Genomic DNA, 20,982 nt, shown 5'->3' on the forward strand with positions numbered 1-20,982 from the left:
GCAATACGATTTCTTGTCCAAATTTCTTGGCTTCAGAAGCTATCGATTGAAGGAGCATAAGCCTTTGCAAAGATTAAGGTGCAATATTCCTCTTGACTGTCTGTTTCATCTGAAAAGAGAATCCTGAGTTTGGTTACTTATGTTCGTACCCAGATTCAGAGGCTTAGAGGTCTTTTTGCTTTGCGAGTCATTTATCCAAGATGCGAGTTTCCGATCGTTGATGTTAGCTGACTACTTGACTATCTCCGAGATTTGAGTCATCGAGGTATGGACGGGCGATATAAACAGTCATCAATCACAAAGCAGGAGACTTATCTAAGAAAGCTAAAATTTCATTCATACCTCGACCCTTATAAGGATTAAGAGGAAGTCTCAAAATGCATGATCAAAGACCCATGAAAAATTGATGGATAGCTCGTCAAGCCTGGCATCGAAAACCTTGTAGCAACTTTTCAGGAGTCTTCGCTCAAATTCTCAGGTCTTCGTATTTTTTTGGTGATTCTTGTGAAGCACTTTGTGACATGGAACGCACGTTGACTGCCTTTTCAGCAAGCTACCACAAGTGAAAATCACGCCCTTTTACTTACATACTATGCTCAATAAGCAATTTGCAAATAGGAGACGGGGAACGACGACTCAGTCCAGATTCTTATTGAGTGGTACCGCGCTGTCATTAAAGCTAAGCTGGGTGGATATCCATCGAGCAACTTAAGGTACAAAATGATATCATTATTCTGACCAGATGATTCAGTCAAAGTCTCGAGGACGGGAGCACAGAAAATTATCGCAGAGACCAATGCAGAGTTCTTTCGTCAGACCCAGTACGAAAGGTGAAGAGGTCTTTCAATTTCTATTCGGTATGACTGCTACAAGTGGAGGGGATAAGAAGACACAGTACTCAAGGACTCAGATCAGGTCACTTAAGCAATCCGCCTCACAAGCTTAATGTCTCCTGCTATTCCAGCCAAGAGAGAACATCCTTTTGATGCTAAGGACTCGATGCATCTTGGATTATCCAGTAGATTTGGCTTCGTCAGCCTCCGGAAAAGTCTCCCTCGCCCGATGCCTACGAAGACGAGTGCTGCAATAACCGAAATCCCCCCTACCAAGTTGACTATAAATACCGCCTCATCAGTCTACTTTTCCGTTCCTCATCCGCTTCCATCTGTCCTAAAACATTTTGAACATTTATACCTCATTGGCCATTTTGAAATCTTAGAACCCATAGATAAATCGTCATAAACTTTTACAAGTCTTATATAACTTCATTCTTCTAGCTACTACTATCTCCATAAAATCTTCGCTTTTTTAAAGACTCAATAATCATCTAGACCTTCATTATGGACAAAAATACTGCCTTTGAAAGAGATCTCAGCGACCATACGTTGGTCAACATAGGTCAATCTCCACCTTCCAATTCGCTTTGTTTGTTGAAAGTTTTGATTCAACCTATGAACGTTTGCGCTTTTTTGTTTTATCTTTTTCTTAGGAAAATTTATTCTTGGGCAAGAAGGTATGTCTCGTTTTTCACAAATTAAATTTAGATCAAGTTCCTTAATGTCTCAATCGGTTTCTTTTTATTTTACTAGACACGTTCTCGAGACTTCGGTTTAAGATTTGTGATAAAGTCTTCGATCCAATTTGGATGTTAAGAGTCTTTCTTGTAACCAGTCAGTACTTTCTTGAGTTGAGTTTTCTTTGATTTTTACTGAACCGTTTTCTGATCAATTCGTCACTTTCCCTTTGCTTTATGGTCGAGTAGTATGCGTAATGATGGTCTACGCCTGCTACGTCTGGATCTCTATAAAAACACCCGCGATGATCGAAAGTTTGTTCCCCCGATTCGAAGAGTGTTAAGAGTGGGAAAGGGTCTTTGGTTGAAACTTTGAAAACAAATTTCGTAGAACAATTGGTGCTCATGAGGTCTTTGTGGTTCTTGAGAAAGCGATAATTTAGAGTGAATAAACCAAAGATTACTTTAGCGCTCAAAGAGAAGAAAGATGTTGTACAACGTAGCGATATAGTCTATATATTGTTATGTCATAAGGGAATCAAAATGATGGATAGAATACTAGAAAGAATTGACTATGTGTGCCGAGACTAAGTTGATCAAAATGAACGTCAAGAATGATGTTACAAGTTCACAATAAGGAGCCATTTGGCTCATAATTTGACGGCTTTGAACTTATAGTTTTCAACGTCGAGGTTAATCCCCAAACCCTTGAGAATAGCCCACTTTCAGGAGACTTGATGAATAGAACCCATGCTGGGGAAGTGGCCCAAGGCTTGCTGAATTGTCTGACACTGGAATGAGAGGTATGATCATGATAATTTGATAAGATATGGAAAGTCTGCCTTGGTATGGATAGAGTAGACAACATGAAAAAATGAAGTTCCCCTTAGATATCACTAGACCGTAATATAACGATAGCACTTTGAGGTCGTCTTATCAAACTTCTTGCAGCAATCATTCTTGGACCCTATTCTATCATCAACAAGGTATTTTTAGACAGACTTTGCGTAATGCTTCAATGGAACAAAAAGTAGGAAATATCTAATGTTCTAATCAATGAATCAATCTTGTGGGTTTGTAGGCTCGGTAGAATCCTCACGATCCTGAAACCTTATTGCGAGAATCAAAGTGCCATTGTCATGTCATATTGCGCTTATTTCATGGCAGGATGAAAGTGACTGTGTAGGCAGCATCCAACAAAAAGGCGGCAGACTGGAATGGAAAGACACTTCATTGGGCTGCATCATACTTGTTGACGCAGTGGATATTGCAACTTAATTTAGGGCTCAACTAAAGTCTGCTTTTGTAGATTATCTTTAGACCGCACTGCACTCATCATAATGTAGGATTGAGCAATATCAAGACTGTTCAAGGTTGTACTGACCACCCATCAAGTCAAAAGCCAGACTACCGAACTTGCTCATACACCATGTCAGAATAATAACTTGTTTCTTTATAACATGTTGACCCAACTGACCCAATTGACCAAAATGAAAATGAACATGGAACATAACCTGAACTAAAGTGATATAGATGATTGAGTTATCATTCTGGTTCACGATCTGACCACGACGCCATACAAATTACCATCCTCACCGTGAACGCCTGGCAAATAACCTGGTAGCTCGAATATCACGTGATCAATAACTTCATCCTATATCCTCATCATCACCCAAATCCGCATTGAAAACGATCTCGATTGCATATCTCTGACACAAGACTTCTAAACCTTCAACCTCTTCACGGAAACTAGACGCATAATCTGTAATCTCCAATTTTTTTAGATCAGGCCAAAGTTGATCTTCGATTAAACCTTTTAATCCTTGATAATGGGGCGGGAAACCTAGCGAGAGCCATGAAAGACTCTTTGAATTTTCAAAAGCTCTTGAGAATCGAATGGCTGAGGTACTTGTGATTTCTAAATTGATTAGTCTAGGTAATTCGAATCGAAAAGAATCATCTGGAAGGAACTCTGAAATCAAAGCGCCAGGGTCATCAAGGAACATCAGAAATGCAAGTGTCGTCAAGGTCGATTTGAAAAGTCTAAAGAAACCATCTAATACTGATACTGGAACTTCATTACAAGTTGACAATGATAATGCCTTTAATGGACTTTTCCAGTCAAGTTGATTCCAACTGACATCCCAACATTCGGTGTCTTGTAAATCTAATGCAACGAGATGGGTATGGGAAGCGAGATGGATTCCAAGTGGCGATTGGCAAGGTTGTAGGGTGTCCAAAGGCTTCGGACGAGTAGCTTCAACGTACGAACAACCGAAACTTTGAAGTTGAGGAAGGTTGGATAGAATGTCTACTAAGAAGAGTTCTGTGTAAGGTGGTCGTGGATGAGGAGACGATAGTGAAAGATGAGTAAGTGAAGTAAGTTGAGAAATTGGTTTCATAAGTAAGTTTGGGATTCGTTCCTCGGATGATGTCAAAGAGTTCTGAAAATGCTTCGAGTTCGATGTTCCCTTGTTAGTAGATATGAAAGACTCTGGATCGAGATCAATCTCAAGATCGGTGAGATGAGGACAAGATTCTAGGATTTTGAGTAAAAGTTCAGATCGTAAGTTAGGATCCCACTGTGAAATCCAATACGGATGATTGTAATATCTATTTGCATCCAATCGTTCTTCACCGTCAGGCTCCCGTGGATATGAATTACGCTCTGAGACTCTCCAGCAGATTTTTCGAACATGATCTGAATGTCTTTTAATAATTTCTTCAAGTGTGGACTTTAATCTATCCACCGTAAAACCATTGAGATCGAGAGTCTGGAAAGGAGATAGATCGAACTCATTCCATCGGTTATCAGATCATGAGAATAGCCTGATGACAATACATAGACGACCTACGTTAAAAATATAAGGAGACCCTATTTGATAGAATGAGCGGTTGACTGAGGCAAGCCAGCGGATATCGCTCAAGGGAAGATCTTTGGGAGTGCAAGAAGGCGTGGTATTGTCAGCACAGTATATAATCATACATCAAGAAGAAAATTGGAGCAGAAACACACAAACCAATGATGTTCAAATTGGTTAATGAATGAACGATAGAATGGTGAATTAAGCTATTCTACTGACTGTGGCTTGTGTTTTGGAAGACTGGAAAAGGTCTATCATCATACTGGTGTTGAAAGGTATCGGTATTTTGCCGAGTTGGAGGAAGATGATGAACCCAGTAAGTAATCATTTCTATGAGTTCGATCGGCATAGATAGCATATTGGCATGCTGGTATGAAGATGTCATTGAGGTTGAAGTGATTGAAGCAGTGACGTTAAAAACTTGTTTGGTATGTAGATGGAGAGGAAAGCCTCGATTTCATGGGTTCATGATTTGCACTGTTTAAATTGTAGTATGGGGTTTGGCAAGTCAAAGAGCATATGTACCGAGTCACGACATTAAATTCAGATACTCATCATTTTGTATCAGACTGAGACTGACTCTTGAGACCCCTGATGCTGATGATAACTTGATTTCTTAAAACTTCACTTCCCCAACGTCAAGCTTTCAAGTTTCATCCAATCCAATTGGTGCTCTTAACAGGGGCCGCTCTCTTTGAGTCTGGCCTCTTTTCAAATTCATCTTGCCAAATGATACAATTTGACTTTCGACCTCAACAATTCACTCGCAAACCAAACTTATTTAAAACTGGGAATCTCAGATTCAAAAGACCAACCGAACAAACCTCAACATGTTAACTATGGATCGATTGTGTACCTCATTTGCACATGTTCAACTTCGTGATCCTAACACTAATAGGAGCCCAGAAATCCAAACCTCACCACCTATCACCAGCTCTAATTCCAATCAGCGATTTCATCATTCTTCAAACCACTACTTTCGCAGATCACCTACCAAACCAAGAGGACAAGAATTTCATTCATTTTTATGCTTGGATGTCGAATCGACTTGTATTAATTCTAATCAGCGTCATCTTGACAATCCTCATAACTTGAACGAGTATCAATTGGCTTGGATGTACCCAAATGAGATTATCGAATGGCCTGTGATCTTAATGCAATGGAGACACTGTTCTGGTCGATGGGAATTATATGAAGTAGATCGATATCGTAGTTTTGTTAAACCCACTTGGAGGCCTGAGATCTCAGAGTTTTGTACTCAACTGACCGGGATCACGCAGGTAAAGAGCTCATGACCTTGATTTACATTCTTTTGGTTTTCTTGCTGGGCTTGCTGGCTGACCGTACGCTCTTCTCTCTGACAGCAAGATACCGATAACGCGCCTACCTTGCCTGCGATGTTAAAAGACTTTCAAATCAACTTCATCGAACGACACCAGCTGTTTACCGTTCATAACAGGTCGGTTTGGGTCACGGATGGTCCATGGGTAAGCAATCTATATGCGAAATCAGTAGACTAACTCTCCACTTGAACTAACCTCAAAGATCTGACACGCGATAACTCTGCTATCGATTTTTGACGCCTTACAAATCCTCTTCGATCTCGGTCTTGGTCATCTAGGACTTACGAGACCATTGGATCAAATCAATCTTCCTCTCTAAATTAAAACGATATCAAATACCTTCATACCTTCAATCACCTATTCATATGATCGACATGCGTTATTTACTACAAGCTTTCATACCAAAAGTTTATTGTATCAGACCACCCACTTCATTATCCCTCAATGAATCTTTGAAGATCTTTGGATTAGAATTCGAAGGTCAAGAACATAGTGGGATTGATGATGCAGCTAATTTGTCTAGATTGTTATCTAAATTAACTCAATTCGATTGTCGTTCAAATGAAATGCCATTCAAGTGGATCTTTCGTGCGAATCGAACTCTCAATATCGAACCTAAAAGATATTTTTGGATGGGGAAAGGTCAACAATGTACTTGGATTGCTCCTTGATTCTAAAGAAGAAGAAGAAGAAGAACAAAGAAAGTGCTTTTTTTTGATAGTTTAACATATTTTGCATCTTCAGAGAGTTGAAGATCCAATTCAAACAAACCATTATCTTTTCCTTTTTTTGCGGGGGTTTAGGGTGTTGTAGGTTTGCCAATAATATGATTTTTAATAATTTGGTAAAGCTTTCATCATATCTTTGATCAAAAGAGTTTTGTTTACATTGTTTTGTTGTTACAACAATGTAATGATAAAATGTTTTCATCAGTTGTAAACATACCAAACAAAGTGAGCCTACTTCGAACCCAATTGTTTTTTTGTTCTTTTAATTAAACAATGATTTTCTGATGATTGAGAGATCAGACTTGTGAACTATATTTGTTTCTTTAATGTGGTCACTGCTACACTTTAAAAAAAGAATGTTACTTGCTTCAAACACTATGGCTTGTGAAGCTTATTCTTCATTCCCTTTGAGTGCAAACCCTAATTTATTGCAATCAGCTAATTTTTGCTCAAAAAGGAACCCCATGGGCCTTACACACGCACTGATTTTGAACGGTCTCTGTACCATCAGAGTCTTACAAGGGACTGGGCAATTACACTGAAGCATGATATATTTCAAACCAGCATTTGATTCAGATACCTGCTGAAGTGGAATTATACAAGAGAATTTTTAATGGAAAATTATAAACCAATCGATTCTAGACTAACTTATGATTCATTATGTGGTGCCCTCTCTGATCATCTAGGTACAGATTGTACTTTAAGAGTTAAGCTTATTGTACAATTGTTATCAAGGTAGAAATAGTCCACAGGTTGATTGGACTTCTGGAGCAGTTATGTAGCTCGTTCACAATTATGATCAAAATGCAAGCATACCTGACAAAGTTTACTAGTTGGTCTATATCCAAGCACACTCGATGTGAATTTATCAAGTATCTAATGTGAAAGCTCTCATTGACTTACTAAAGTTGATTTTGTTTGGTTTTAATCAATATCCTTGTTCTAAAACTTCCTGGATGTTTGTTGGAGAAGACATTCATTGAGTGATAATCTCTTAGAAAAAGATCATCAATGAGAGCAGCTTCAGATTGTCAGTACACTGACCGGGTTGGAAGTTTGTAGTCACTATCAGGGGACTTGAAAATTTACATCTTTTGTTGATTTTTTACAGGGAGTAAGGAATTATCCAGGTATGAGAAAGTTATGAAGAATCCAAAAAAATAGAGAGAAATAGAATCTTGCTGTTCTTGTTGATCTTATACTCAAGGAAAAGTTCATGGTTTGTCAACAACCAATCAAATTCCAATTGGAAAAGGGGATCAGGGGTGACTCAATTTCTGATGAAGGATTAGATTCTATAATTCAAGCAGAAAAGGGTTACACTTATGGGTTAAAGTCTTGAGCAAAAGCTCTCAAAACCCATATAGCAACAAATTGGAGTTTGATGGCAAAAAGTATTGTTTATTCTGGGAGTAAAAAGACAGGTATTCATACTGATCCTGGACACCAGTCCATTGCCAGATTTTTTGACTCTTTGACATAAGTGGTTGCACTGAAAATTTGTACATGGTTGGGGGCAGACCCTCAAGATGAGTTATGATATTGGGTTTGGTCTAATTTATATCTATGTGTGTTGTTCAAATACTTGGTCAAGTGACTGAGGCTGAGCATTTATATTTGGGTATCCCAAAGCCAAAGGCTAGAGAATGGAGAAATTTTCTGATGTTTATCAATATGAGTTGTCTCACTGATGAACTCAGATTGGGAGGTGAAAAATAATGTTCCAAAGGGTGCACCCAATCAATTGGCTCACCACGGTGCATCAATTTTGTTGATTTACACAATCAATTCCTCATATCTATGTTCACACATGCAATGTTTTCCTATTGCCTGGTCATGTAAGATTTTTGGCTGATGGCTCCTCTGCCATAAATTTGAGGGCCTGGGTAAGTTGCACAAGCACTACACATCCTATCCAGAACACTACACATACGATTCAGTTACCAATATTACTATGCAGACCCAAAGCCTGGAAAGAAAGGCTTGTGTAGTTGCATAAAATAAGTAATTAGGATGTGTGATTTGGTTGGATACATTTTTGTAGCTGTTGAATGCTTGAGTATGTAACTGAGGTTGCTTGATATTATATATATTTCTGGTCTCTGTCAAGATGATTCAATTTGCTTATGGTTTCTTGCCTACTTGGTGTTAGAATTCTCAAATGACAGGTTTGGTCTGATGTAAGGCTTTATAGATCCTTGTTTCTTGGTTCTATAAATAGAACCCAAGTTACCCAAGTCCCTTCAATAGGGGGGGTTCAAGTTAAAAAACACCTACAATACAAATGTCCCTACATCAAAACGTCGCTTGAAATTTTGGAAATTTTAAAAAACTTCCAGACATTTTTTGCCTAACTTGAACGCCCTCAATTGCACAAGTCTAAGGGAAGTGCAAGGTCCACCCCGGAAAAAAGGGAGTCAAATTAGACCTGGAGCAGGGTTTTGTGCTTTTTTGGTCTTGGAAGCTAGTCCAGTGATGAATGTTTCTTTGTCAAGATGAGTAGTTTTTCACAGCTATTGTTTTGATTCAAGACCTTAAAGGAGATCAATAAATACAAGTGTCTCTCTATGGGAACAAGGATTAGTATGATGAGAGCTCAACTGTATATTTAAGTTCAGAATTCAAGAAGTTAGATACTCACCACCTTGGTTGTAGTGGTGATGTCTCTGGTGCATGAAAGATGTAAGTAGAGTTATTTGTCAGGAGTCAGAATATTGAGAGCTTTCACTCATGACATGATGGAGGCTGCTATGCATGAGGTAGTGATAATGGGTCTGCACCACTCTCACAACCAAAAGGACTGCAATGTGGTAGAGTATACAACATTCTTGTTGCAAGCCCCAGTACAAGTGCTGGGGGTGGTGTGATGTGACTTGTACTTCTGGTCTTGGGCTGAGTCAGGGATCAGAAATTTCCATCACTGACAGCATATCTGGCTGGGTGGCTAGGATCTGAGGAATCCTTGTCTCTTTTTACTGAAAGCCAAAGTCTCAAGGTGGTGGCTCCAAGACACAACCATGAGCTCAGAATTGCCACAGATGCATCCAAGCCAAGTTACTTTTTCTTAGGGCCCGCCATTTGATGACTTGAATGTTTACCAACAAGGCAACTACACAGATAGTGCAAGTTTGGAGGCTCATCAAGTCATCAATTTCTAGCTCAACAGCAACCCATGAGGCCGAGTAACTCCGCTCCACACCTTGGTCAATCTAACATTGATCAAACTCCATCAAGCCTTCCATCCAAGGACCTCACACTCGTAGGAGGTTGAAACCTAATCAAGAGCACTTTGGTAACATGATGTCAGGTATAGCAAAGTTTCCAGAGCTGACTAGGCAGTCATCAAAGTTTTGCATTGAACCTACACTTTCAACGGGGGATGTGTGGAAGTTTACTCAGATGTGAATGTTGGTACACAGTGAAATTGCAGCTTCCTTATAGAAGCTCTATTACAGCGCAGATACTGCAGGGGCTTCTGGCCAACAGCTGATCAGAGAGCCAAGGACCCCATAGGATGACAGCTTACAAAAACACTTGGACTTCCGCCGCACTCCAGGTTGACAGCCCACGTGAGGCGGAGAGAGGCTCAGTTGATTCCAGCGGATATTGCGCCATGCTGACATCCATTGTACTAGACATATGTCAGATTTTAAAAGTGGTTGAATTGCATTATATCAATGCGCAGGTAACACTGCCCAGCTTCATCCGAATTTCTTGAAAATCGACATCATGGGCTGTGAACAAGATTCCTCATGTCAGAAATCATTCAAAAGAGTGGTAGAAATGCAAAATTCTACGAAACGTTCAACTTAACTATCTTCTACCTCACCCCATCGGGCGATCTGACTCAAAACCTCCACTCTACTTGCATCACTTGCCTCGTCCACAGTAAGTTTGCCTTCGACTAATGCTAGTGCTATCACAAATGATTTGGTGACATGCACTGCTCGCTCAAACCCTATTTTGATACAAAAGTCAACGCTTGGATCTACGAGCGATAAAAACGGATAGTTATTTACCGGCGAGCTTTAACCGATCAAAATGCATCACCACCGATCTCAGGGCTTCTTTGGTCGCAGGTGACTGCTTGGCAAAGAGGATAGAATCATGATGAATCTTGAGATTGACAGAGTAAGTTTGACTGATCCACTCGATTAAAGGCTTCCAGTGTTTGTCTTGCAGATCTACTAATCTTTGAGGTTTCTCTTCGAAGAAACTAAGTCAGGCATAGCGGATATCAGCAATTTTAGTGGATCAAAATCCCTGCATAAGCGCTTACCAAACTGTATCTGTGTCTAGGTAGTTGAGGAGGGAATCAATGATCTCGTCTCGATCTTCAACTTTCATCCCATCAATCGACCTGGATACCAAGGAGGTCTGTACAAAAGGGACAGAAGGTAAGGTTCATGAGTAAGGTTTTTCAAGAACAAAACAAGGGTCACATCGTAAGAGCCAGGAAACAAACCAACGGTAATGAATGTTGCTTCAAGATCTTACGTTGTTCTGCCCATTCGCGAGCAACAAGCACAGCTAGAGCAATTTTCGATCGAGGAATGACTAATTGATTTCCTGAAGGTGTGACTAACTTCCTTTGGTCAAGTCGAATGTGGAAATTTCCTGTGATATTATACATTTCAATTTCGTAGCTAGACTTGTGAAAAAGATGCCATTCACAAAATCTTACCGTCTTCTGAAGGATGTATATCGACTGTCTTCCAAAATCGTTGCATAGAGACTTCCGCCTCTTGATCGAAGAAAAAAACATGAATGAGCCTCGATGATGAGTCAACAAGAAGGAAACTACACATACTTGCACTTTCTACAAAGTCCTTACCGGTCTTTGTAACCCCACTATCTGCGGTAGACTCTGGTACGAGAGCATCCGGGAGTTTATTGATTGTACTAGTTGACAAAGTTCTTCCGAAATGGTGATGATGAGGAAAAAATATTGATCTTGGATGAGGCGATCGACATCTTGGCAATTCCAACCGCCTTAATAGACCGTTCGAAATGAATGTCATCGAATTCGTCTTCTGCGTTGTTTTCCGGGATGGTGATATTTGCAAAATCGATTCTGCATTCCTCAATGTGGGTTTTTCGGCTAGCTGCGTGTCCGACCCGGGTAGACCCGGAGCTCGCACTCAGGCGGGAATGACCTCAGCACTCCTCGGTATTGGGTCCGCTGAAGTACCGCATACCAGGTATTTGGAACTTGTCTCGCGTTGATCAAAAATGTTCGCTCCTCAGCGATCGAACACTGCTAGAACTTGAAGTACTCACTGTGAAGAGCCATCGCATCAAGATCCAAATTGACGAAAGACTCAACACGATGTTCTCTCAAAACGCAAACAAAGGAACTGGGCCTCATACGAGGAAGCGGACTGGAATTCGAGCTCAATCCAGACTCAGCTCTGCCGGTGCTAGTATCGCGGCGGAACCTTCACCGACGATTCATCCAACAACCTTTCTTGCTCCTCACAGTGGTCAATCTAGAAAGGGCAGCATGCCTCATAGCGCGACAATCAACGGAAGAAACAGGTCTATGACCCCTATGACCCGTGGAATTCATACCCTCCAGGCTTTGTCAATTACCGAAGAACAAACAATCGCGTTGGAAGAGGGATTGAAACAAGTGACTCAACCAACCTATGGCCTATCAATTTTACTTCAAGACGATTTTCATGTAGTTACAGCCTATAGTCAACTCCCAAGCGATGTTGAGCAGATGCTATCTGGATCCGGTGAGTGATCACAAATTTCCAACAATTAAACATCTCAAGCCAATGACAGATATTGTTTCATCGTACCTATTTAAGATTTAAACCTAGATGCCTTCAAGGCACATGTCGATCATTCCACTGGGTTTGCTTATGTCTGGTCTCGGGAAGCCTGTCATGTCTGGAATTTCGTTAGGGTCAGTTTCCTGCTCTCTATGCACTTAATGAACTTAGCTGACAATGGCTGAGCCAATTGGGCTTTTAGCGCACCTCAGCACCTCCAACGTGCTATGTATTCCCATGTCCAATCTCACGGACTGAGTCCGTTCTGGTCAATACCTTAGCTCCGCTACCTCTGGCATCTTTGATCTCAATCAGCAGCACATCTACGTATACGCGGCGTGAACCTGGTTTGCTACTCGTGTCTCCTACAGGTGAACTTCGGGCATGGGACTCGCTCTCGTTGGCTCTTTCTGGGGTAGAAAAATTCGCAACGATACAAGTCCAGCTACATGACGCCGAATTGGTTCGATGTCTTCAGCCATTACCTTCAAGTCCCGGCTCGTTCGTTCTCGCTACTTCGCATTCGCGCCTGCTTCGTATCGCAGTTTCTCCCGGTGCGACAGGTCGTCCAACTGTCACCTCCAGTCTTATGTCGCGAGCTCAAACCTGGGGAAGCAAGATCAGCACTCTGATGCGATGGGGACAGACCTATGATCCCGCAGCGGGCGTCACTGCTTTGGCTATCGGGCCTGCTTTGGAGGGTGACACGACTATGGGCGGAGGCGAAATATGGGCTCTGGAAGGTAGAGGAACCCTTCAGAGATGGAGGATGGGTCATAGTGGAAGCGGCGAACGATTGCTTTCCGACTACGAGATCAGGCCGATCATTTTGGAAAACTTGGTGCCGTATTCTGAGGTTGATATGTTGACCATGGCAGAGCAAATCGACCTCAGCTTATTGGACCTCAGCGTCACATAGTCAGTCCACCTCCTACGCTTTTTTGACCTTCAATCCGCATTGAGATACTGAATTGGCGCGTGTGAAGTTCCCGTGATTTGGCGATCCTGGTCTCATACGTCGACGCAACAGAGCTACCTGAAGTCTCGAGTTCTATCAAGCCAAGATCATATGCCATTATCATCTTAGATATCATATCGACGACCGCGTCGCCCACGGTGACTCATGCGATTAAGTTGCAGCATCGTGAAGTAAGCCAATATTTTTACGGATGCATATAGCGACAATAACTCATAAGATGTGACCTCGCAGTATCCGGATCCTCGGCTCGAGACTGCTCCAACACTCTCTCTACCCCATGGTGGACCAGCAGCTTTCATCTGCTTTCCAGAACGTCTAATTGCAGTCTCATTGACACCCGGGACAAATCTTGAGCAGATGGTATCTCTGAAGTCAGGAGCCACCAACAGAATCATAGGAGGGGGTACAGAAAGCCTGAGTATTCAGCCTGTGGGTGAAAGTGGAGAGAAGCTTCCTACTTTGAAAGTTCTGACGACTGCTAGCGGAATTCTGGAAATAGAACTCAACCCATCTGAGCTTCAGAGACCCATGTGAGCATCCTATTCATTGTGCTACTTTTGTCGAGATCGATTCTTATCACTTCATCGCTTTTGGTCCTATCGCAGGCCCTTGACTGCCGAGGAGCGCCTTGACAGGGCAACTTTCAAGCTCAAGACCAAACTTGATCAGGCTGTCTTCTTTGGTGATAAAGAAGAGGTGATCTACTTTCTTTCAAGTATTTATCAATTTGTACTGATAAATTCGTCTGCATCGGCATGTATTAGAATCCGATCGCCTTCACTCTGGAAGCTGAAGCTGAAGGCGATTTAGGCGCTGCAGCCGAACAAATCAGCAAAGAGATACTTAGCTCAAGTGTGTTTTTCCCTTCAAAAGGATGTCTCCACTTGCATACTTCCGCAATTTGCCTGTTAGGCTGATACTCATTTTGTGCGTTTGGCCTGTCGAAAAAAATAGGCGCTAAAAATCTACCCCCAATTGTGGATCTTCGTGCACAGCTTTCCGACCGGTCATCACGGTTACATACCCTAATCAAATTTGTTAACGCCACAGGAATGCTCAACAGGTTGTCTCGAGCTTGCAAAAGGACTCTCATGAGCAATGCTGAACTTCTCTCGGCTACTCACGCGCTTTGGCTTCACCAAAACCTAAAGATGAATGCTTTGTCTCAGTCTCAGAGACCCAATTCGACATTTCTTAGTCAAGTAATTGCATCGTACATGAATAGCACACAAAGGGATGACGATGACGATGTGATCCGCGGTTTTTTCCGTACCCAGGTATGCGATATCTGCTCATGACGATCATCCCAGTACTCACTTTTGTCCTTTACTAGTCTTCAGGTGTCATCGATCTTCTCGAGCATTCTCAAAGTCAGTTGAAGTCAACTTTATCAATCTCGTCACACACACCCAATAAACGTGCTGTTGTCCTCATCGAATCCAATGAAATCATTGTGGTAAGCTCGCCCGTCTCATCGCATTCATCACGATGAGCAAAACTGACAGGATCGTACCAGACCGTCTACAGCGCTGCCACCAGCTTCCGTCAAGCCCATGACAAGATTTATGACTTGCGCGATGATACATATACCTCTCCTTGGACGAGTTTGGTTGCCTTACTCGATATTTTGCAATATCATTACGATGCAACTCTGAACGTTATACAACAGAGGTTACGTGATTTCGGACCAACCATAGACGAAGAAAATGCTCGCTTTGGAGGAGAATCACAAGCCATCATCTTGGCCGAAGATGAGGACGAAGAGATCTGTTGTAATGACCGAACTCGGGAGTTGCAAGTGATACTCAAAACGCAACTTGTACAACTAGCCGAAAATTTATTGGCCATGATGAATGAGCGGATAGCGTTTTTGCAGAGGTGAACATGGATTTGGAATTAATCAGAAGTCGCACTGATCGCCTCATGTCCATCGCTAATAAAAATTGGTTCCCTTCATATCTGACGTTTTTCCCTTCACAGTACTTTGGGCGCTTCACATACTGAAACCAAAGTTTTGAATGATCGATATTTGCGCGTTCGCCCACTGCTAATCATGGGGCTGGGTAAGACTGCCATCATTTTGTCAGCTTATGGTGTTTTGACTTATGAACGCATTTTAATCAGTGAAAATCAATAAACCGGGCAGAGCATTCGGATTGGCAGAAGAGCAACGTGACTTCCGTACACTTGTTGAATTATGTCATAACTCGACATTTCCTGGTTCGGAACGACGCGTACCCCTTTATATCGAGAGGTTCAAGAAAGAATTTGCGTTTCAACTGTATCAATGGTATGTAGAGCATGGTAAGTCTGCTGAGGAATGCCGTCGTTCTTTCCACCGAAAACGAAACCGATCATTTCCTTATTTTTCGTTGCAGGCCGATATCTTGACTTACTTACTCAGGATGACGCCTATGCCCCATTGGTGACATCTTTCCTCGATAACACTGACTATGGGAAGATCTCATGGATACATGATCTTGCTATTGGTCGCTTCGATCACGCAGCAAGTGTTTTGGTCAATGAGGGTTTAGCTTCCAAAGATCTGGATGAGCAGAAGGTATAACCAACCGGACAACCTGGCCTTCAAAGCAATTCCTATGTTTCGAGCTGACCATTCTTGCTTTTGTTACCGATTTTGCACCATACAGCTGATGTTGAGTCTAGGCAAATTGTGTCAAGTCTCCCAGATTGGCGTTGAAGATCTCAAGTCAGAGCAAACCCTCCGTGCTATCGAAGGTCTGCTCATCCTCCCGATACCAGACGCATCATGCTGCAGTACTCCCAAACATCTCGTCACTAATCCCGTATTGTTTCACCTTTCTCAGCTATTGATGACAGATTAGATATCGTTGATGCCCAGTTCCGACTCGTTGGCCTTTGTACCGATATACTTGGTTCACATCCTCAGTATTCTCTGCAAACAATCGATAACCAAATCGAACTCTTGAAAGAGAATCTCGCTCCGAATCTCTCTACTAGACCTGCGTTTGCCCAGGTGAGTCTTATGTGACCAACATTCGAAGTCGGAACTGGACACTGAAAACTGACTAGCGCGCATTATCTCGATCAGCTTTTTGGAAAGTCCATAAGGCATATCCTTGAAGGAAACGCTTTGGGAATGGAAGACTTGATCGATATGTACAGTTTGAAAGCCAATTTGGGTGAACAGATGGAAGACTTCATTACCGCGCTAGATGCATTTTCCAGAGCCAAGGTTCGTCCTCGCCTTCAGCTTTGCAGGTCTCATCTTCGGAAAGGCTTGTCTAAAAAATGCCTTGTACGCCTTGAACAGGAGCTTGTCCCGGGAAGGGCGCATCTAGCCTTACAAAGTGTATGGAGGAGGATTTATATTCATGAGGAGTGAGTCCTTGAATGATATCATCCTTAAGTGTGTGTGTTCAGATTGCAAAACTAATGTATACCTTTAGTTGGCATACCCTGAGGAAGTCCACCAACCTATCTGACGAGGACGTCACAGCGTGTCTGAAAAGTACAGCGCTGTATCATGTCCTGACAAATGTTTTAAACACAGATGGTGAGGTGCCGTTCAATTGACTCTGGTATTGTGATCTGGGTGGACTACCAACTTACAACATTGAATCATAGACCGAAGTGAATCAAGTCTCCAGATCCTCTCACCAAATGAGTGCTTTTTCGATGCGTCAACAAGTGTGGCTGATAATTTAGCAATACGGTTCTCGGAGCATTCTACCTTTGAACTCGAACAGCTCGTGGCTGATTACCAAGAAGAGAACAACAAGTTGGAAGATTTGATTGAAAGCGCGGGATTGATGGAGTACCATGCTGAGATCTTGAGACTTATACAAGAAAATGTTCAGGAAGAGTTTGATGATTCGGATGTCACCATGAATTGAAGCTCAACTTTGTTGTAAATATATAAGATAAAAATCATGGGTGAATTCCTTCTTGTGCATGCTTTGTTTGAGAGAATGTGACTGTCTTCTAGTACATAGGACCATCACATACGACTATGAGGTTTGTAACAACAAAGGAAGTCAGAGGTCCCCAGGGAAGAGGAAAAGAGATTACATTTAAACAAAGTGATGGGGAACCTTGAGGAACTCGCTAGAGTCAACACTAGAAATCATGTGCGGCTGTGTCAGATCTCACACCGATTCCCCTTCTTGACGCTTGTGGGCGTGTGCTGCACGGTATCGGGCCGGATATCCAGCTGATATTTCGGCTGAGCAGATGAAGTCTTCGATTCAGCCCTGGAACGATGATGTGCCATATATTTCATGTTGATAATTGTTCTCCGTGCCTCCTCGACCTCCAGTCGCAGAGCGTGAATCTAAACGCCGTCGATAAGCCGGCTACACCACGTTCACCGTAGATGAGCCTTATTCCTACGTTTTCAATCGACCCTTTTGGTGTTCTGGGATTAGCTATCGCCACATTCGTAGTTTTTGTTTGTTGGGCCAATCAGTTTGTTGAGCCTATTCTTCAATACGTGAGCCTCTTCTTTAGTCGGTTGAAGATCCGCAGCTACGTCTTGTTGACCCGAACCAATCGCCTTTTACTAGGGATCGAGGCAGCCCTACAAGTTATCGGCGCGTGAACACCTTCGACGAAGAGGGTCGTTCTACACCGGTGATTCCAGCGCGTAAAACAATTCGATCACGATGGAAGAAAAAGCCGGAAAACATCTCACCCATCTCTTTTGGCCCAGCGACATCTCACCTGGAACCAGTGGATATTTGATCGGATGGCGGTTTCAGAACGCTGCATGCGTGGCCACTCTTGTAACCCTTCCATGGCTGGTAAGTGAAGCAAGTCTCTGATGATGATTAGGTCTGTTGTGAATAATAATGGCGTCGTTCAAAGCAATCAGATCAACTTCGACACGTTCAACTGGAGCTACACTCGACACAGAACTTGACCGTTGAACCTCTGGGATACATCTCGGACCCGGAGACCGCGCCTACTCCCGGTCGTCATCTATTTCCGTCAGCTACTTGGATTGATCTTGAATTTTCTGGGAAGGTACCACGACTGTGGTATGTTGAAATGTTCTCTTCAATTCACTTTGTCAACTCTACCTTGCAACCCTGCTGAGATTGCGCCATGTAAACTGTGGACCAGCTCTTCGGAGCAAGATGCAATGCTTGTTGTGATATATGACCGACCGTCCATGAAGCGACACCACTTTTTATCCTTGCAACCCCTATTGAAATCATCCACCATGTTGAAAAATCGTCATCAACAAGTGAAGAAGTCGGATTTACCTGCAAAGATGAGAAGACTGAATGAAGCCTACAGACGTCCGTCGGTAACTCAGAATCCGCCTGACATTACTTTGCTTCACGCGCTGGACTTCGTAAGTGAAACGTCATTGTGACCAACTCGTACATGCGATTAATGCAAATACCACTCAGATCAATCATAGTCAGGAGTTGAATGAAAGAGCGCACGGGAAATATCTATCCGATGTTACAAACCAAGATAACAACCAAGACCACTCGAAAGCTAAATCTAAGCATCCATGGCCTAAGCCCGACTCTTTTTTCGCCTGCTTGATGCTTTCAACCACAGGTTGGTCTACCTTGAAGAAAATGGCACGCGATATACTAACAAACTATTCCATATTTAGTCCAACAACTGAATGTCCGAATATCTGAGATAACTAGTTGGCCTGCGCGCTACCAAAAGATATGGAGAGAAGAGCCTACCACGTTGCTTGAGCGCCGGGCCGAATATGTCAGGTATCTGCACTTACACTTATACAACTGTCATAGAGTGAGATTCCAAATTGCTATATCTAACCTATCTTGAACAACAATGGAATAACAGACTATTTAATACACTATGGCTCATCGCTAACGATATCATCTTCGGAAGATCTAGCGCAACATTCCTCATGGAGAATAGAAATGTACTCGCAGCCTGGCTTGAAACTAACCTTGAAGTGAATTCAATATTTTGGTCATCTCAGCGCCTATAGTAGATACATATATCTAAATTGATTCTTCGCCCGGTATTTACAGGAATACACTGTCGCTTTCATCAAGAAAGCTTTGCAATGGACAAATTCTTACCCCGTCGGATTAAAGTTGAATGATGAGCTGTGCGAAACATTTTATACAGGCTCGGTATTGATCGTCGATCTTTGGCACGCATGTTTGTTCACGTAACTTCTTCCTTCATGATGATATATCATTTTTATATGATACCATTGCGTTTTTTTATGTTTTGACATCTGACCCAATAATTCTTGTGTCATCAGATGTCCTTAAACCAACCTTTGGCGCTCTCCCCCATATCCTTTTGCTGACCGGTTATGCCAGTTTCTGCGGCCATACATTCACATTAGCCGTTGCTTCCGACTTCTTTGCGCTATCAACATTTCACTTATGGCTAGTCTACCGCCTGTTCACTTTCGTGTTTAGCTGGCATCTACAAACGCTCCAATTTTTGTTCAACATATTTCGAGGTAAAGCGTCTCATCATCTATGCTCATGAGCAGATTTCCATCAAACACGTTGAAATTCAAAATCTCCATCAGGCCGAAAGTTTAACATATTACGTGATAGAACTGAGCCTGCGACATATCAGCTAGACCAATTGATCCTTGGCACGATCCTCTTCACGTTGGCGACATTCCTTTTCCCAACCGTATTAGCTTTCTATCTACTCCTCAGTGTCGTAAGTTATACTCGAGGCGCCCTCTCATATCCACAGATCTTGTAAACTCACAACCTTTTCATTCAAAACACGTTGTAGCCACGTTTATTGATCGTCGCAATACATGCCATCATCGATACCGGCCTATCATTACTAAATCACTTTCCGCTGTTCACAGTCATGTTGAGACTCAAGGATCCTGCTCGACTTCCTGGTCTGTCTTGTACTCGTCATAAAGTCCGTGTAACGTTAAGTAAATTCTGATGGGATATTTTTTCAGCTGGGATACGTTTTGTCCCCTTGAAGCAAGGCCCACAATACTTCCAACTAGAGGTAAGTCAACTTTGCTTGTTCCCCATCCGGCTGCGAATTCTTCACCCTTGCCTGATTTAGTTGTCCTTGTCGCATTCAGAATGTGCCTGTTGGATTGACGTGGATCTTTGCAGATTACATTGCTCTGTGGGCTGAACTCACGTCGCACTACTCACCTCTTGAACTTATTTCTCGTTTATTGACGGGTAGGCCGATTGCACCACTTGCTGGTCCACATCATTATCGTTGAATATGCTGTCTTGCGCAACACATCCGCGCCAATCATACTCAAGAACAGTTGATCTAATGATGAGAGTAAGAGAGACTATGTTTGAAAACTGAACGCCAGACTGGCAAGAAGAGCACCATAAAAATCTGTTTTAAACATCAAATAAAGGCAGGAACAGTCATAATCCTAACCAGCTCATACATATCAACCTGAACTTCATATAAATGTTTCTTGTCTGGATATGCTTTGTATTAGCCTTTCCAGCCCTTTCTTCCATGCTTTCTGCATCCTGCCTGGAATTGATTTGACTCATCTGTCACTTTTTTCAGTGTTCCGTCTGAAATAGATCCTCCATCTTTATCCTTTTTCAATTTTTTCCTGCAAGCATTCTTTGATGTGGATCCTACATCAAGAGCCAATGGAATTAAACTTTGTATTCCAATTTTATGCATTTCTGTCTTTCAATTGATGTCTTGGTTGCACTTTTTTTTTCCGGCACCGCACACAAATACAGGTGATGTGCAGTGCAGCATTTGTAATGGACTGGGCAACAGGTCAAGCCCAAAACCCAAAAAAGGTATTCACTGGT

The 20,982-nt window shown here is 42.2% G+C and overlaps 5 protein-coding genes across 5 annotated transcripts; 3 read left to right on the plus strand and 2 right to left on the minus strand.

Moving 5' to 3' along the window:
- Nucleotides 1–2,948: 2,948 nt before the first annotated feature.
- On the minus strand, nt 2,949–3,685 carry MELLADRAFT_70531 (uncharacterized protein; the record flags this gene model as incomplete). The annotated part of the gene is made up of 1 exon (XM_007403849.1): nt 2,949–3,685. The coding sequence occupies one exon, from the start codon at nt 3,517–3,519 to the stop codon at nt 3,163–3,165; it is 357 nt and encodes a 118-aa protein (XP_007403911.1).
- Nucleotides 3,686–5,137: 1,452 nt separating this feature from the next.
- MELLADRAFT_114944 (uncharacterized protein) lies at nt 5,138–6,391 on the plus strand (the record flags this gene model as incomplete). The annotated part of the gene is made up of 3 exons (XM_007403708.1): nt 5,138–5,657; nt 5,742–5,864; nt 5,999–6,391. The coding sequence occupies 3 exons, from the start codon at nt 5,208–5,210 to the stop codon at nt 6,389–6,391; spliced, it is 966 nt and encodes a 321-aa protein (XP_007403770.1).
- Nucleotides 6,392–10,117: 3,726 nt separating this feature from the next.
- On the minus strand, nt 10,118–11,256 carry MELLADRAFT_32252 (uncharacterized protein; the record flags this gene model as incomplete). The annotated part of the gene is made up of 6 exons (XM_007403848.1): nt 10,118–10,182; nt 10,263–10,406; nt 10,468–10,664; nt 10,728–10,825; nt 10,914–11,065; nt 11,133–11,256. 6 exons carry the CDS (start codon nt 11,254–11,256, stop codon nt 10,118–10,120), a joined length of 780 nt encoding a protein of 259 aa, XP_007403910.1.
- Nucleotides 11,257–11,458: 202 nt separating this feature from the next.
- MELLADRAFT_114945 (uncharacterized protein) lies at nt 11,459–17,085 on the plus strand (the record flags this gene model as incomplete). Its single annotated transcript, XM_007403709.1, has 20 exons — nt 11,459–11,625; nt 11,696–12,189; nt 12,265–12,362; nt 12,431–13,146; nt 13,215–13,377; nt 13,439–13,737; nt 13,813–13,903; nt 13,972–14,059; nt 14,162–14,484; nt 14,541–14,663; nt 14,724–15,085; nt 15,188–15,270; nt 15,332–15,511; nt 15,586–15,767; nt 15,859–15,946; nt 16,036–16,205; nt 16,281–16,424; nt 16,503–16,570; nt 16,639–16,745; nt 16,817–17,085. 20 exons carry the CDS (start codon nt 11,459–11,461, stop codon nt 17,083–17,085), a joined length of 4,215 nt encoding a protein of 1,404 aa, XP_007403771.1.
- A 768-nt stretch (nt 17,086–17,853) lies between these two features.
- MELLADRAFT_101405 (uncharacterized protein) lies at nt 17,854–20,414 on the plus strand (the record flags this gene model as incomplete). The annotated part of the gene is made up of 12 exons (XM_007403710.1): nt 17,854–17,991; nt 18,056–18,228; nt 18,314–18,492; nt 18,554–18,763; nt 18,859–18,967; nt 19,022–19,136; nt 19,216–19,348; nt 19,455–19,661; nt 19,734–19,873; nt 19,952–20,100; nt 20,133–20,185; nt 20,299–20,414. The coding sequence occupies 12 exons, from the start codon at nt 17,854–17,856 to the stop codon at nt 20,412–20,414; spliced, it is 1,722 nt and encodes a 573-aa protein (XP_007403772.1).
- Nucleotides 20,415–20,982: the final 568 nt, after the last annotated feature.

Source organism: Melampsora larici-populina (assembly GCF_000204055.1).
Source record: "Melampsora larici-populina 98AG31 unplaced genomic scaffold MELLAscaffold_1, whole genome shotgun sequence".
Classification (NCBI taxonomy): Eukaryota; Fungi; Basidiomycota; class Pucciniomycetes; order Pucciniales; family Melampsoraceae; genus Melampsora; species Melampsora laricis-populina.